Raw genomic sequence first — 15,466 nt, forward strand, 5'->3', positions numbered from 1 at the left:
CCTTTACCATCCCTGCCCTCGGTACCACTGGTACCATTCACTATGGCCTTACAGGGGTGGTAAAGCTCCAGTCAATTGGGTGTACCAAATCAGAGTACATCTTAAGGGATAGAGCACTGGTACTGAGGTCCGAATAGCAGGCCTCAGTGCACTTTCAGATAAAAAATGACAGCATCAGTAGTCTAAATGGAGGCAAAAAAGTGGGGAGGGGGGGCATCTGGAAAGAGCCCAGTTTCTTCCACAGGCTTATTAACAATTCTTCCCTATGCCGGAAGGTTGCAATGTGTGAGGAAACTGCCTAAGCAGTAATTCAACAAACTGAGTTTAGCCTTTAGATCAAACAATTCATCAAGGTACGGGTAAGGCTGTAAATAACCATACGAGCCTATGACCATCCAGCCATGTGACCTTTTAGACAGCTGTGCATTAACGTTGAGAGATGAGAGCTTTTTCGCTATTGCGTTTATAGCTCTATTAAAAGTAGGCTGGGTGAGAGTTAAAGACCAGAGAGCCTGAGCTTGGAACAACGTTAACGTTTGGTTTAGGTAGTCATGAGCCTCAGCGTTTCCTGGGTCGGAGACTGCATTCCATACTATGCAGCTGAGTGTGGATCCCGGCCAATTTTTCAGCTTGTAACAAATTTTTTTAAATGCTCTGAAGCTGTTTACTTCCTGCCTTGGTAGGCCAAACTCCAGATGAACTTGGGCTGGTGAAGGGTTTCGTGGGAAGTAAACACCCACCGATATGTGCCAGTTATGGCATTGTCTATTGTTTTATCCAGTGCTTTAAATGGGCCGGTAGTCTCCGGTACTGAGTACCGGCACTTTTTTATTTTGAGAGGGAGAGTACCGGCACATCTCAAGAAAAACGTAATACTTTTAATTGGAGAGTACCGGCACTTCTCAGAAACAAGCAGGTACTCTGGTACAGAGTACCTGCACTTCTATTTTTCCATTTAAAGCACTGGTTTTATCTGTTTTCTCTCCGAGGGCCTCCACACAGTATGCAATCGAAGGAACATGTTTAACAGACATAACTTGTAGAAGCGGTTGAAAAGACAAACCTTGTAAGGAGTTCCTTAATGAGCAAAAGGCAAATGTAAGAGAGTTGTTTTTCCTTTTTGTTGAGCTGCACTGCTTGAGTCAAAGATTACCCCTAGGTACTTATATTCTGTCACATGATCCAAGACTGAGTCGTCTAGATAAAATGTAAATGACATAGATCTTCTTGAGCTGACTGACATGGCCTTAGTTTTACCAAAGCTAACTTGGAGCCCTTGTTTAGCTGGATATGTGGCTGTTGCGTTGATAAGGCGCTGCAGGCCAACCTTTGTGTGAGTGATCAGGACTACATCATCAGCGTACAACATGTGGGCGGCTCTAAACCCAGACAGTTTGGGGGAATGTGAGTTGAAACTGAGTGTAGAAGACAGCTCGGCCAAATACAAATTGAACAAGAAAGGATCTAAGACGCATCCTTGTTTGAGTCCATTGCATGTATAGACTTTTCTTCAGAGTGATGCACCTGAACCCAACCTTACCCTAATACATGTGTCATATAGAGTAGTTGAATACAGCTCAGGAGTGTTGGTGAGATTCCCCGATTTTGTAGTTTGGCTCTCAAGATGTTCCACTGGACAGCATCGAAATCAGAATGAAAATGCACACAACACAGGTGTAGGTCTCTAGATCAATCTTTGCAGGGTCTATTAACAGTGTCAGCATTACAATGTTGGTTATAGTGTCTGTATTCTTAATGAAACCTGTCTGATTCACATAATCAGAGTGTTTGCCTCGGCCCAAGCTGTTAAGTCTGCCAGCAGGAGCTTGGCGAAATATTTTGCCTCCCCGTTTAGGAGAGTGTTCAGTCGATAATTTGAAGGGTTTCTTTTCAATTCTATTTTGTAAATCGGGGCTATGATCGAACCACTGGGACTATCAGGGACAACTTGATTGAGAACAACATGGTTGTACACTAAGCATAAAGATTTGGCCCAGTATTGGAGGTTCTCTTTAAAGATGGTGTACGGGAGACCGTTGAAGCCCGGAGGGCCGTCACGTCACCCAGAGATGATGATTTTTTTCGAGATTTTCCGGGAGGACAGGAATGTGGGAGGGAGCCGCCTGCAGAGTTGGTGATTTTCTTTCTTGTGTCCTGTGTCTTGTCGTGGAGCTCCTGTATGTCTTTTTTATGTATAATGTCCAGCTGGCTTTCGAGATGTTAGAAGATAATGGTGTCGACCGAGGACCGGAAGCAAAATTCACCAGCCTCCAGAACTTCCTGGGATCTTTCCTTCGGATGGCTGCAAGCATTTTTTGCCAATACCATTTTGATTCTAATTTGGCTGACTCCAATGTGGCTTTTCTATATGAAATTCTCAGTCTGGGCAAAACTAGCCTCCATAAAGACTGGTTTGAGCTGCCATGCAGCAGCTGCAGAGCATGGTTCAACTTATTTTTAGCTGTGATGAGAAGGCCGGAGGTCCTCTTGGGGTGGGTCACTGCTGGAGCCTTAGGCCTCCCACCGAGAAGGCAGCGCTCAGTCATAAGGAGTGATGGTAACTGAGCCCGTTTTGCCAGAATGTCAAGGTTCGATTTGCAAATAAGCTCCCATTTGCTCCTAGCATTAGCCTCAATCTGAGCGACTGGCCTTATTGACCAGTGCAGCCTCCAGTAGTTGATTGTGGAAACTGGACCACTGGCTTAATACACCTGATCAAAGATCAGGCAGAACAGGTTTAGTACAAAACTCTGGGGTTGGTGGTCGCTTTCCAGGTGGGTTCCCGTTTCGTAGAGGTTGAACTTAGTAAACAATATAATTGTAATGGACACAAACATGTAATCAATGTTGCTGTGTAAAATGAAGGTTGTTCTGAAATGTCCGGATGAGAGCGACCATTTTAAGATCTTAACCCAAGATGCTCAACCTCATTGATGAACTTACCGCTCCTGGCATCCTTTTCTCGATGTGCACAACTAGAATGTGGGAATGTGCCAGTTCTGATTCCAAATTCCGAAATCTGGTTGTGTGTTACCGACTGCAGCAGGTTCATGTTAAAATCACCAGTCATCAGGATAAGTGGCGTAGGGTTTAGAGATGTTTGAACAGAAATTAAAATCATTAAGGAGTCAATTATTTCTTGTGTTTGGCAGGCTCCAGGTGAATGTAGACGTTGATCAGCAGGGATTGTGAGCTGACTGAAAAGCGTCCCGAGAGCTTAACAGCTTGCAGATTTGGATAGCAAGTAGGCATCTGTTAGCTTTTAACATCAATTTCTACCGAAACGTATATAGAGAGCCCCTCAGCAGGTCAGCCTAATGTGTGTTTTGACTGCCGGTTTACTGTGGGCAACAAATCCTGGGAGATCTAAAGCCTTAATGGCTCGGGTTTCCTGGAATATTGCCAGATTGTGAAGATTAATGTAATCTAAAAAACATGGTTCTTCAGTTTTGGGTTGGAGACCCCCGATATTCCATGAGCAGACTATGAGGCAGTCTCTTGACAGACCTTCGGTCGTTAAACCATTTTGCCAAGGTTTCCTCTGCTTATTGGTGTCTAATTGCAGGGTACCCAGGAGCCACGCCCATTCACAAGGGGCATGTTGTGTTTGGCTTTGTAGGTATTCGACCACTTAGTTGCTACTTGTTTGAAAATCAGAGCGAACTGGAGTAGACACAGCGTGACTCTAGGCCCCTCTACGTACTGACATAGGCTGAGGCTGCTTAATGTAATGGGCTGATGTTTCCTGCTTGGTCCAGCATCTCGACTGGTTCATGAAGAGATCTTCAAGACTGAGAATATGAGGCATTAGAAATAGTGGGTAAGCTGCAGTATCGTTGTGGGAGATATCAATTCCCCACTTGGTGAAAGCAGATTTTTCAGTCATCACCTGTTCGGCCTGCAACGGGCTAGCCCAGATAATAGTAGCTGATTCCTCCGTGCTGGAGCATGTTGACCTAAGAAAGGTGACTGAATGCATGTCCGTTGATTTGATGTGCCATAAAGAGGGGGTTTCTTGAACCATCAGGAGCATCGTGCCTCCGTTGGTGATGTCAAATTGCCCCAGTGATTTTTATTTTGGAGTGAAAATCAGCTTGCAGATGCTGTCAGGGGCACTGCCAGTCTTCATAACTGGATGCTTGTCGGTGAATGTGCTGGTGACTCTTATTGACTGAAGGTTCAGGGAGCCCAAGAGTCTGGACCTAGTGGCAGGTTTGGATGTTGCAGGGAGACCTTGCAGGTGGGGGGGGGGGGGGGGGGGGGTAGGGATAACTATCCGGCTGATTGCACAGCCAGTTAGACATCAAAGGTTCTCTCCTTTCTGTAAGGAGCTGGTCGTTGTTCCTAGTGAAGCCTGTAGGGGATGAAGATCGAATTGTGTATTCATGTTGGTGGGCTTTAAGTATCACTGATCTGGCTGCCTCACCAAGGTCTAGTGAACTGCAGGGGTTGGCTAACTCTAAAGATGGATTGTTGCGGAACACAGAAGAGGTTGTTTGCACTAGGATGGAAGAAGTTGAGGTGCTTTGTAGCGCCTCTTCTACTGACGGATTGCTGACAGCGACTGAGCCCTTCAAGAGATGCCTAAAAATAGAGTAGAGTTGGTCTAACAGCATAGAGGAGGCACCTTTACCATATTGTTTGTTGTGGGTCTTCTTGGGCCTCTTGTGCTGTCTTTTCATCAGTAATGTTTGTCAGTTGGACGGCTTTGTGGCCTGGGTTTAGTCGGAATTTAATTTCTGTTAACACAGAGGTTAACATTTCGGAGAGACCAACTAGTTTGTCTAGCACGGGGCTACAAGAACAGGAAAAAGCTAGTTGAGCATCTTCAGATTGGGAGCATTGAACCAGCAAGTTTGGCACACCAATAGTCGTAAAATAAATTGCCATAGTGTTAAGGAGATCAACCTTCAGGTCTAAGTTATTTGAGTGATATGTTGAGGCGTTAACAACTGCTTTGAATGACCAGAGCAGGACGTCCCAGGTGTTGCCTCACCAGACTTTTTGCCACAGCATTGGGCTATCGTTTAGGCGAGGTCTTTGATTGGCAAAGTTGGGACTGGATAATAAATGTGTGCCCCCTGAGAGCCTCCTAGAGCCTGAGGCTGCCTGGCACATGACGTGAAGGATGCCTCAAAGAGTGGTGGGGCTAATCCTTCAAAGGAAGAGGTTCTATTTCCTAGCTGCTTATGCTGTGCTGGGTCATTGGTTGGCAGATGGTCCGTGAACCAAGAGGAATTTACTAGGTGAGACTCCAAGTCTCTAAGTTGGAGCAAAGTGGGGCACAGGTTGGAGGTTGATGAATCTCAACTGCAATGGCTAGGACCCTCCTTTCTTCTGGGAATTTGGCTTGGTCGAGCCAGCTGCTGAGAACATTGGGATCAGAGACAACTTGCGCTGAAGCCCCTTGAACTTAGACATGTTGGCTCTCTGACAGTCGAGGACCAAAATGACTCTCAGTGGAGCAGTGGACTTAACACCCACTTCGAAGTGCCTGATGCCAGAGGAAGCTTCTTGTCCCTCGCCTCCAGACTCTTCTTTGCTCATTCCTCCCAGTGGAAAGGGGGCTTTCTCTTAAGAGTTTAAGGGTTTTTAGGTTGCAATGGATGTCACAGGTTTCTACCAGTGACAAATCAACTGTGGACGACAGATGCAGTTAAATAGGTGCTTGTAGATCTTTTATGTCTTTTTTGTGGGAAAACGGTAAATCCTTGGGGTCTTTTAAATAACTAAGTTTGCTCAGCGAATTTGAAAAATGTATGCTTGGAGCTTGAGGCAGAACTACCTTTGCAGGGCTTGAAGGAAAGGCTTTGTGTCTGGCACAGTTTGTTTTAGCGTTAGGAGGGAAGGGTCAGGAAAGGTGATATGTTTGAGGGCATCAGAGCGTCTTGGCTTGCATCTCGAGTTTGTCGGTAGCACCCTGGTCTTACCTGAGCACATGATTTCATCCTGAGACCTCCGGTTTCCTTGCCTTAAGAGCAAATTACCTTTATAATAAGTGGGCCAATGTCAAGGGCCACTGGACCCCACCAGTGTTGCCGAAATTAGTCAGAGGTGGAGGAGCGCACAGCGATGAGGAAGCCACACCACAGTCCTAGCCGGGTCGCTTCCACTGGCTCAACCCTCAGGAGGGGCGCTACGTTCCCCATGCCCTCTGCTGAGAGATTGCGCTGGGGGTATTTTTTGTTAGGATTGCTCACCCTCAACCCCACTCCCTACCTCATTGGACTGCAGGCTCTGTGTTGGTATCCCCTGCCTGCCAAGCAGCCAGTAGACGGCAGCAGACCGTCAGGCCTGGACAACCTCTGAAACCTTGAGCCAGCCCCGGGCAGGTGGCAGACAGCCCCGCCTAGTTAGGCGCCTGATTGAGGTAGCTTGCAGAGACTTGTGGGGGTTGAGTGCCTGGTTTGAGAAACTTGCAAAGACCTGCAATGCCTGAGCTGTTGGAAAATTGGCCGTCTGATATTTGTCGTGGATCAGTTTGCGGTGAAGGGGCGGAGTCGAGTCAAATGCTTACACTGTCAGAAACACCAAATCTGAAAAGTCAGGGAAAGCTTCAAAAGCAGGAATTTGTTTTTCCTAAAAATAATTCTACATTTTTTCTGCTAGTGGATGCTATACTTTACTTGGCTGACACGTGCAGAGAAACTGAATGGTGGCTGCTCTGCCTTAAATAGTGTGGGGCAAGCACACTCATGTCCTATTGTTTTTGTGGCCGACAGACCAGCAGAGACACAGTCAACATTATCCCAGTGGTTCTTCCTTCTCTAAATGGGGTGGGGAAAACTGCAGGTTTGGCAGAGTTAAGAGAATAACTGGTTAAACATGGTCTTGCAGCTCCACCAAATCTTAAATCAAAATTAAAGACTAGGAATCCCAGAAAGTACTGATTTGTTAAAGATAAATGAAAACATGGTACTAGAAACAAGGTATGTACTTTATGTTTAGAGATCTGGCAACCATAGATGCTGACTGCAGTGCACATGCATTAATTGTACCACATCTGGTTTAGCGAAGCTTTAGGTATTGTCAAAATAAATATATTTGTTTCCCTTGCATGAAATGTTTTCCTTTTAGCTTGGCTGTTTGTAGCTTGTTTCAAAAATTAACAATGCTTTATTTTTCTTTTACTGTTATTGCCTTTGAAACTATGCTCAAGTGACAGCGGCAACTCGGGTTCCTTGAAATAAATATATTGAGCAATTGAGGGTTTAAGAGTGTGTGAACATTGAAACGGATGCTAGTTAGGCCACTTGGTGTACTAACACTCATAGGGCAGGCTTTAGCACTGGTTGCGCCCAGTGCGACAATATTTGGTGGCACCCCCCAATGACCACCTCCGTCATGGATAACCTCAATAAAAACCTTTATCAGAGCCACTTAAGTCTTCATAACCACTCTCTTTGAGATGCATTTAATTAGTTTTATAGCATCACTAGGGTATGGTGCAGAGACAATCAATCCTACGTGTGTAAATCAGTGTATAGGAAATGTTACATAAGACAGACGACTACAAGGTGTAGGAGTCACGTCATCCATACTGGTGGGCAGTATAGTTTAAAAGTGCTTTCTCAGCACAACCTCAGAATTTGAAATATAACACCATGGTTGGGGGTTCTCTGTAATAATAAGAATTGATTTCTACCCAAATTAATCCCTTTTGCAACATTAGGCTAATGAAAGACTGGGGAAAAAAATCAAAACGCTCTAATCTATACCTTGCTGTTTGCATGCAGCTCTTTGATGACAGTTAATAGCTTACCTTTCAATATATAAGGATTTTAACTTATAAACTGCAAGTAACAAAAGGATCTCTGTGATGAAAGCAATAACACACTGACCTTTTTACATGATATTCACTTTGTGATCTGCATAGTGCACGTTTTTGCAGCAGACACAATAAGCCTCTGTGTTACCTTAAGATGAGTCAGAACTTCCACTAGACAGAACTCACATTTCTCTCCAGAAGAAACATTAATCACGGAGGTATCTTGACATTTTTATTGTTGGCTGAAAATAGCTGGCGGCAAGAAATGCGGACAGCAGCTGCTTTTAAAATTATAATACACTTGCAAATACAGCGCTCCCACCCGAAGTCTGTACCCGCTGCGGTGGCACCGGTCCCACTGCCTAAGAGCCAGCCCTGGGCACTCAGGTTCAAAGCACCTGGCTAGTTTTACAAGCATTAATGCTTTATTTTCCAAGTAGGACTTCCTTGTACCAGCATCAATGAATAGTGGAGATACAAAATTTGAATGTGCACAGGTTAAACTAAATTTCGAAGCATAAAACTAACATTCCTTTCGAATTCAGCCAGTTGAACGCATTGCATTCAAGATTCAATTATCATCATATCACCATAAGCCAAAACTAAAAACTGTACATAAAATAATCTGCCATCAGGTTCAATATAAGTGGTCTTAGGTTCAAGGGCATTCTTAGTTTGGAATAAATATCTGAGAATGTGCTTTATAACTGAATACATTTCTTATAACATAAGAGCTAAAGACAAAATAATATTGTACAAACCTACACACATGGTTCCCAGGGCTCGAATAACACTAAGGAGAGTGCTATCTGAAATTTTGGAACTCCGTAACAAACGGACCAAAGGTCCTACTCCATTCCCTTCACAGATTTGGTTCTGTTGTCGCTTGCTGTCCTTGCTTAGTGCTATTATGGCTTGACCACCTATCAAAGCAAACATAAGTCAAAATAGCAATTGTTCAATGGAAGGTCTGAATATGTCTTAGAAAAAAAGATAGAAACAAAAGTAGCACAGCTTACCAACATACTGCATTTTATCTGATGGTGCTAAAAGTAAATCAATAATATAGTTGTAGGTGATGTGCTCAGCCATTAACTTTTGTTGTCTTAGTAATTGCCCAGCCAAGGCCCAGAGTGTTGTTGCACCTTGTTCTCTAACTTCCAGCTGGAACACCTACAAATAACATGCAGAGTGTATCAATACAAACCAATTGTCATCTATTTGCCAAGTGCCAGATGAATTTATCAGAAACTGCACAAACAACAAAGGAGCAAAGGATTAAGAATGGCCTACCTTACACAGTGCCCCATGATACTGAGCCCCCTCCCTGATACTATCTGTCTCCTTGACATCTCCCATTGCCCATTGCCATGAGATGATCTAAGAATGAAACATGGATAAATCAAGCCAAGATGTGCCACTATTACCCCGACCAGAAAGGCTTTTCTAAAGGCAGATATTTGCATGAATTAACCTTCGAACTGATTGGGGCAATAGATATGGCCACAACGTTCGGTTCGCCTTTGGCAGTTATTATGTTAGACGCAATGAAGGCTTTCGACCAAGTTAATTGGAATTTTTTGAAATCGGTTTTGAGGCGGGCCAATTTAGGCTCCAAGTTTTGTGGTGTAATTGACCGGATTTATACATCCCCTTCTGCGAAGATTCTGGTGAACGGTAAACTTACGGGTCCTATTACTATTTCAAGAGGTACGAGGCAGGGCTGCCCCCTGTCGCCGGTATTGTTCAATCTATATATTGAGCCATTTGCTAGAAAAATCAGACAAAACCCTCTTATCGCACCCTTCTGCTGTAATGATTGGGAGAAGAAAATTTCCTTATATGCTGACGACGTACTAATATATACAAATAACCTGTCCCTGGCCTTTAACACAGTCAAAGATTTGGCTGATCAATTTGGAAGGATATCAGGGTACCGGATTAATGTGGGGAAAACGGATATTATGCAGTGGAATATGGAAGGAGGGTCGATAACAAATAAGCAGGAAATACGGTACTTGGGCATTTTAGTGACTCAAAATTTGAAGGACTTAGCAGAGAGGAATGCTCGAAAGTTATTAGTGGAAGGCAAAATTATGCTACAAAAATGGGCATTTCTCCCCTTGACGATTCTTGGGAGGATAAATATAATTAAGATGTTTATCTTGCCCAAATGGAACTTTGTGTTTTCAGCTATACCCTTGGCAATGCACAAGGGGCATCTAGATAAAATGCAACAAGCAATAAGTAGTTTCATTTGGAACTCAAAGGGGCCGAGGATATCATGGAAAAAGCTACGCAGAAGGAGGGAAAAAGGTGGACTGACTCTCCCTGATTTGACATATTATGCGTGGGCTTTTTTGTTTAAAAACTCAAGGATGCTGTTTATATCTCCAGACGGCTCAGCAGTAGGCAGAATGTACAAGGCTATGGTTTTGTCGGAAAAAGGGGGCTTACAGTCTTTTCTATTTAAATTTGGCGACCCTAAATTCTTCAAAAAAATTAAACTAAAAGTGCTGCAAGGAATGGCAAGGAGCTGGTACCAGTTGAGGAGGCGGTTAGGTGCACATTATTACAGCTACCAGGCCCCTATCTGGGATTCCCCGGGCACCCCAGAATGTTGCCAGGATATTCTCGCATTACCACTTAAAAGGGCAGGTGTGGAAAGGTGGGGGGAGATTGCGCGAGATGGCACCTTACTTTCTTGGGAGGAACTGGTAAGAATAACAGACGGTTCTCTGTCCAGGTTAAAATATTTACAGATAAGACAGTGGGAAAAAGAAATTAAGGGGGGATTAGGAGTGGTAAATGGCCTGGAGGACTCTTTTTTAGACCTGGCGGTCTCGGCTTCGGGGAAGAGGGTGGCGGTTTGGTATTGGGAAATATTAGAAACCCTGGATGAGAACTTTGACCTACCAAGCAAGCTATGGGGCAAGGCGATGTTAGGCGACAAGATTGGGTTATGGTGGAGGAAGTCGTGCATGACATTGTATGAAGTAGTGAAACCGGTGCCATTAAGGAAAAATCATCTTTATACTCTACATAGAGCATACATATCTCCGGCAAAATTGTCCAAATTTAAGAAGGGGGAGGTGATCAAGTGTCCGAAATGTGGTGGGCTGGTAGCAACGGATGTACACATGTTCTGGGACTGCCCCTCTGTTCGGTTGTTCTGGGAGGAGGTTTTTAGGGTAGTATCATCGATGTTAGATTGGAAAATTAATGTATCACTCCCATTAATTATATTCGGGCAGCTCCAGGACGAGGGGATATGGAAAAGGGTGAACAAAACTAATCGTTCATTTTTGTTCTATGTAATTGTGCTGGGACGAAATGAAATCTGCAAAAAATGGTTGAAGGAGCACTCGCCGAGCTATACAGACTGGTTGAAAGCGGCTCGCCGTGCGGCAAATATGGACTTAAATACACAGGGCTCAAAGAAAAGCGTAGGAATATGGTCACCATTATTAAATTGGCAGGGAATTGACTAAATTTGCCCCCCTGCTAAAGTTTACTGCGGGGTACTTATGTGAAAATGTCCTAATGAACTTCTCTCTGCTTTAGTCTAATGATTAAGCACCGTTTGACGCTTCGGTGGGTCTGTTCAGGCGGACCAGGAGCTACAAAGGTGCACCCCCTGGCTTGAGTCTCTCTTCGTAGACAAGAGGGCGAAAAGGTTATAGAAACGAAGAGGGGTCTCAGTAAGCGGGGCTGAATGAGGACAAAAAAAAAAAAAAAAAAATGCTATTTCCTCAGCACATGTGTATGGCAGTTTCAGAAACTGAAATGGCCTTCTAGTGTGTTTAGCAGTCTAAAATACTTTTCTCATAATTCAAGGTTTTCTACTGTAGACCAATGTGTGAATCAGTAATTGATTAAATGCTGCTTGGATTGTCAAAAAAAAACAAGATGTGCCACTATTCAGGCGGCTCTGGTTAAAAAACCCTATGCTTTCAAAGATTTGTTCCAAGTCACGCAAATGTTTGAAGGTGGTAAGAGCAAGCTGCTTTAGCTCTGCATTTTCACCTTGTATCTGCTGTTTTTTTGTATGTGCACAACTGTTTAACTGCTTTCTTCTTATAAACTGGACAAAAGAGACTGACTGTCAGATTCTTCCCCAAACCCCCACCCCACCAATTCAAACAAAAAGGCAACAGAAAAAATCCAAACCCTAGCTAGTGTGTCTTTATTAAGTTTGTGTGTCTTGATTAAACTGTTTCTGTGGGTTTAATGGTGTTGACAGTTTCTTTAGCGAGTTAGTACTGGGCTGATAAGAGAAGGATTTATTACTTAGTGGCTTTAAGGTGGGAGTTAACTGCAGGGTTTTAGAAGTTCTGTAAAGTATGTATTAGGTCAGTCTACAACCAAGGAGATTATGAGCTGAGTGACAGCCTCCTTCCCCCACTGCACACAGACATAGTGACTGGGAGAAGGCCCAGAATCACAGGAGAAGATTTTCCTTTGTCTCTCTCTCTCTCCTTGATAAAGTCCTTAACCTTGGAGAAGAAAGCTGAAGGTAGCCATCTTAATTTTGGAGCCCCCCTACTTCTTTAAGCTTTGAGCGACCCCAGATAACAAGGCCAGTTCAAAGGTGGTTAAACAAGTAGCTTTAGATTTGAAATCTAAACTTGAATCTGCTGTTTTCCCCTTTCAGCTCTGCACACCACCTTAAGGTGCACACCAGCTTCAGGCAAAGTGATTGGGCCGAGGCCCAGAATCACTTGAGCGGGTCTTCCTTTGTCCCTCCTGCCTTGAACAGACCCTTAAACTGCAAGATCTGATGCTCTTCAGAGGTAGGGTTTTATTGGCGTTCAGCCTGTATTCTGATTGTACCCCAGGGCTAGGGCTTCTATTAGCTCTAAAGTTTAGGGCTTGGATTGTGACTGGTTCTTATTACTAGGGTTTTGATTGTATCTTAAGGTTGGGGTCGGTATTGCCTTTAGGGCTTGGATTAGATTGGTTGTTAGGGAGAAGGTTTGATTGGTTGATAGGGCTAGGCTTGCTATTGGCCCTCGGACTTGGATCCTTATAGGTTCTTAGGGTTAGGGTTCTGATTGGTTGAAGTTCCATCAATTAAATCTATCATAAATGCACAAACAAAGGAGATTGGACTGGACACATTTGCTTCCCTCAACTCAGACAACACAATTCTGTCATACCACAGAATGCTTGGAAAACCAAAAATGGTATCTGTGGGTCTCCATGGCTTTACACAATGTTTATAGGAAAGATGGACAGTCAGCTCTATTCATGTGTGGTTCTCGTACATTACTTTATACCATGGAGGGTTTGTGGTGTCTCGTATCGCTCTGCTGTACAATATGATGAAAACCACTGAGATTTAGCATAAACTACTATGAGATTATAGGTACTCACAAACATTTTCCTAGGTGCAAAAAGTAGGGTCTGCAAGTGCCGCATTGATGCTAGAAGAGTGGGACATTGAAGGGGTGGTGTGTACAGTGGGCATAGGGGCAGCAAAGTATGTGCATGGTGTGCCCTCTAAATTACATCCTAGTCTGTAGAAGTCATAGAATTGACAATAAGTGTTATTCCATCCCTTTACCACACCTTGGGGTAAGCATTATTTACTTGCTATTCCTACCTTGGGAGAGTCAAGTGTACAAAGGAAGCAACTTGATTATTGAATTGTAATGAAATAGAATTCCACAATGTGAAACCAGAAAACCTGGGCCAAATCCCAGCTTCACCACTTGACCAAATTGTGTAATCGTAGACAGTTGGGAAGGGCGGAACAGCAGGAGAACATGGTGGTCAGCTCGGGAGCTGGTCGTGGCTCAGGCGTGCATTGATTGACTGTATATGTTAGAGGATCAACCGGAGGAAAGCGGCTGGGGAGGCAGTTGGTGAAGAGGTGTAGGGGGTGTGTAGTGCCCCCCCCACTAATGGGAAGATTGCCGGCATGCTCCAATTGAGCTGTGGAGCGGGGACAAGCTGCGGTGGCGGCAGCCCTCAGGACAGGCTGGAAAGCCCCAGAAGGAAAAAGTAAAGAAACAGAAGAAGTGGTAGAGTTGGGGGTAGGCAAGGCTTTGGGGGCCCAGTGGGAAGACAGGGAAGATAAGGGAAATGTTCTCTTAGGACACGGGGACCCCCTGATAAGGTCACGGAGTGAGCAGATGGGGTGGGCACATAAAAGGCCCCCACTCAATGAACTGAACCCCCAAAAACAGGAGGCAGTAAGAGGAAGAGCAAAAATAAGTCCGCTGCGGGGTGAAGAATCAGTAAAAGTTACCCCCTCACTCCAGTTCCCCTAAATCGCTTGCTTATCTTAAATAAATGAAGAATTTTGCGGTTTTAGATATATGGAGAGAGATTCATGGCTTAGAGCGGGCCTATACCTACAATAATAAAAAATATAGACACCAGTTAAGAATAGACTTTTTTCTACCAGATACATCACTTAAGGTACAAGTTGATGGTGTTCAGCATCTAGCAGCCCATCTATCTGACCATGCAGTAGTCATGTTGAGGTTGAAAGGGAGCCCGGGTAGGCATGTAAGAAGGTGGACATTAGATCATGCTCTTTTTTAATGTTTTTAAAGATCAAGAGGTGATAGAAGTTTCAAAGGTTAAAACTTGTGAATTCTTTTAGATTAACGCTAACTCAGCAGCTCTACAGGTGCCGATCGAGTGGGATGCTTTTAAGGCCTTTATCAGAGGGATCCTTATCAGCCTTTCTGCAAAAAGGAATAAGGAATATAGGAGCAAATTGCAAAAAGCGGAATGGGCTTTCTCACTCCTGGAAACTAAGTTAGTGGATCTACAAGACCATGAAGTAGAGAGGGGAGCTCTGTTAAGGGAGATTAAAGCCCAAAAATTAGCCATAGCTGTAGTTATAGAAACCAGGGTTAAGGCCAGATGGGAGGCAAGTAGACTAGTGGAGTCTTGCTACTTCCCAAATCATGGGATGACGTGGTGATAATGTTAATATTGAAACCAGGTAAAGATCCAAAAAAGTGTGATTTATACAACCTATCTCATTACTGAACAATGGCTACAAGATATTCTCGAATATTTTGGCTGAAAGATTGAGTAGTGTTGCAGGGAACTTGATAGTGGATGATCAGAAGGGCGTTTTAAAGGGATCTCGCATGCATGATTTATCTCATGAACTAATTCAGGCTATTGAAGTGGCAATTGCTGATAGGATCCCTCTGGCCATTATTACTCTGGATGCAACCAAGGCCTTTGATAGGGTCAATTGGACTTATTTAAATGTTATATTGAGGCATTATAATATGGGTGAAAAAGGGTTCTTAAGGATATATATAATTCCCCATGGCCACAATATTGATAAATGGAACTTGACTCCAGTTTTCAAGATTGCAAGAGGAACTAGACAGGGGTTCCCTCTTTCCCCCTTGCTGTTTAATCTATATATTGAGCCGCTTGGTGAGAAAATCAGGAGAGAAATTATGATTAAGCCCTTTTCTTATGACGGTTGGGAAAAGAAAATATCACTTTATGCTGATGACATCATGGCCTATACAACTGATCTGTACCCTACTCTGGAAAGATTAGAGCTCTTAACAGGGGCATTCAAGGAGATTTCAGGTTACTTAGTAAATAAGTCTAAAACAGAAATTATGACCTGGAACATGGAGGGAGGACAGGATTTAAGTAAGCAGGAACTAAAATGTTTGGGCATCCAGATTCGCCTTTCTCTACAAGAAATTG

At 43.8% G+C, this 15,466-nt stretch overlaps 1 protein-coding gene across 1 annotated transcript in view; it reads right to left on the reverse strand.

Moving 5' to 3' along the window:
- Nucleotides 1-15,466, reverse strand: part of ANKAR (ankyrin and armadillo repeat containing) — a 723,226-nt gene that overhangs the window by 195,370 nt on the left and 512,390 nt on the right. The window contains exons 17-18 of the mRNA XM_069225913.1: nucleotides 8,788-8,941; nucleotides 8,530-8,691 (exon numbers count right to left, since the gene is read on the reverse strand). Of these exons, the coding sequence (XP_069082014.1) occupies nucleotides 8,530-8,691; nucleotides 8,788-8,941 (316 nt within the window). The remainder of the gene's footprint in view (nucleotides 1-8,529; nucleotides 8,692-8,787; nucleotides 8,942-15,466) is intronic.

Source organism: Pleurodeles waltl, chromosome 3_1 (assembly GCF_031143425.1).
Source record: "Pleurodeles waltl isolate 20211129_DDA chromosome 3_1, aPleWal1.hap1.20221129, whole genome shotgun sequence".
Taxonomy (NCBI): Eukaryota; Metazoa; Chordata; class Amphibia; order Caudata; family Salamandridae; genus Pleurodeles; species Pleurodeles waltl.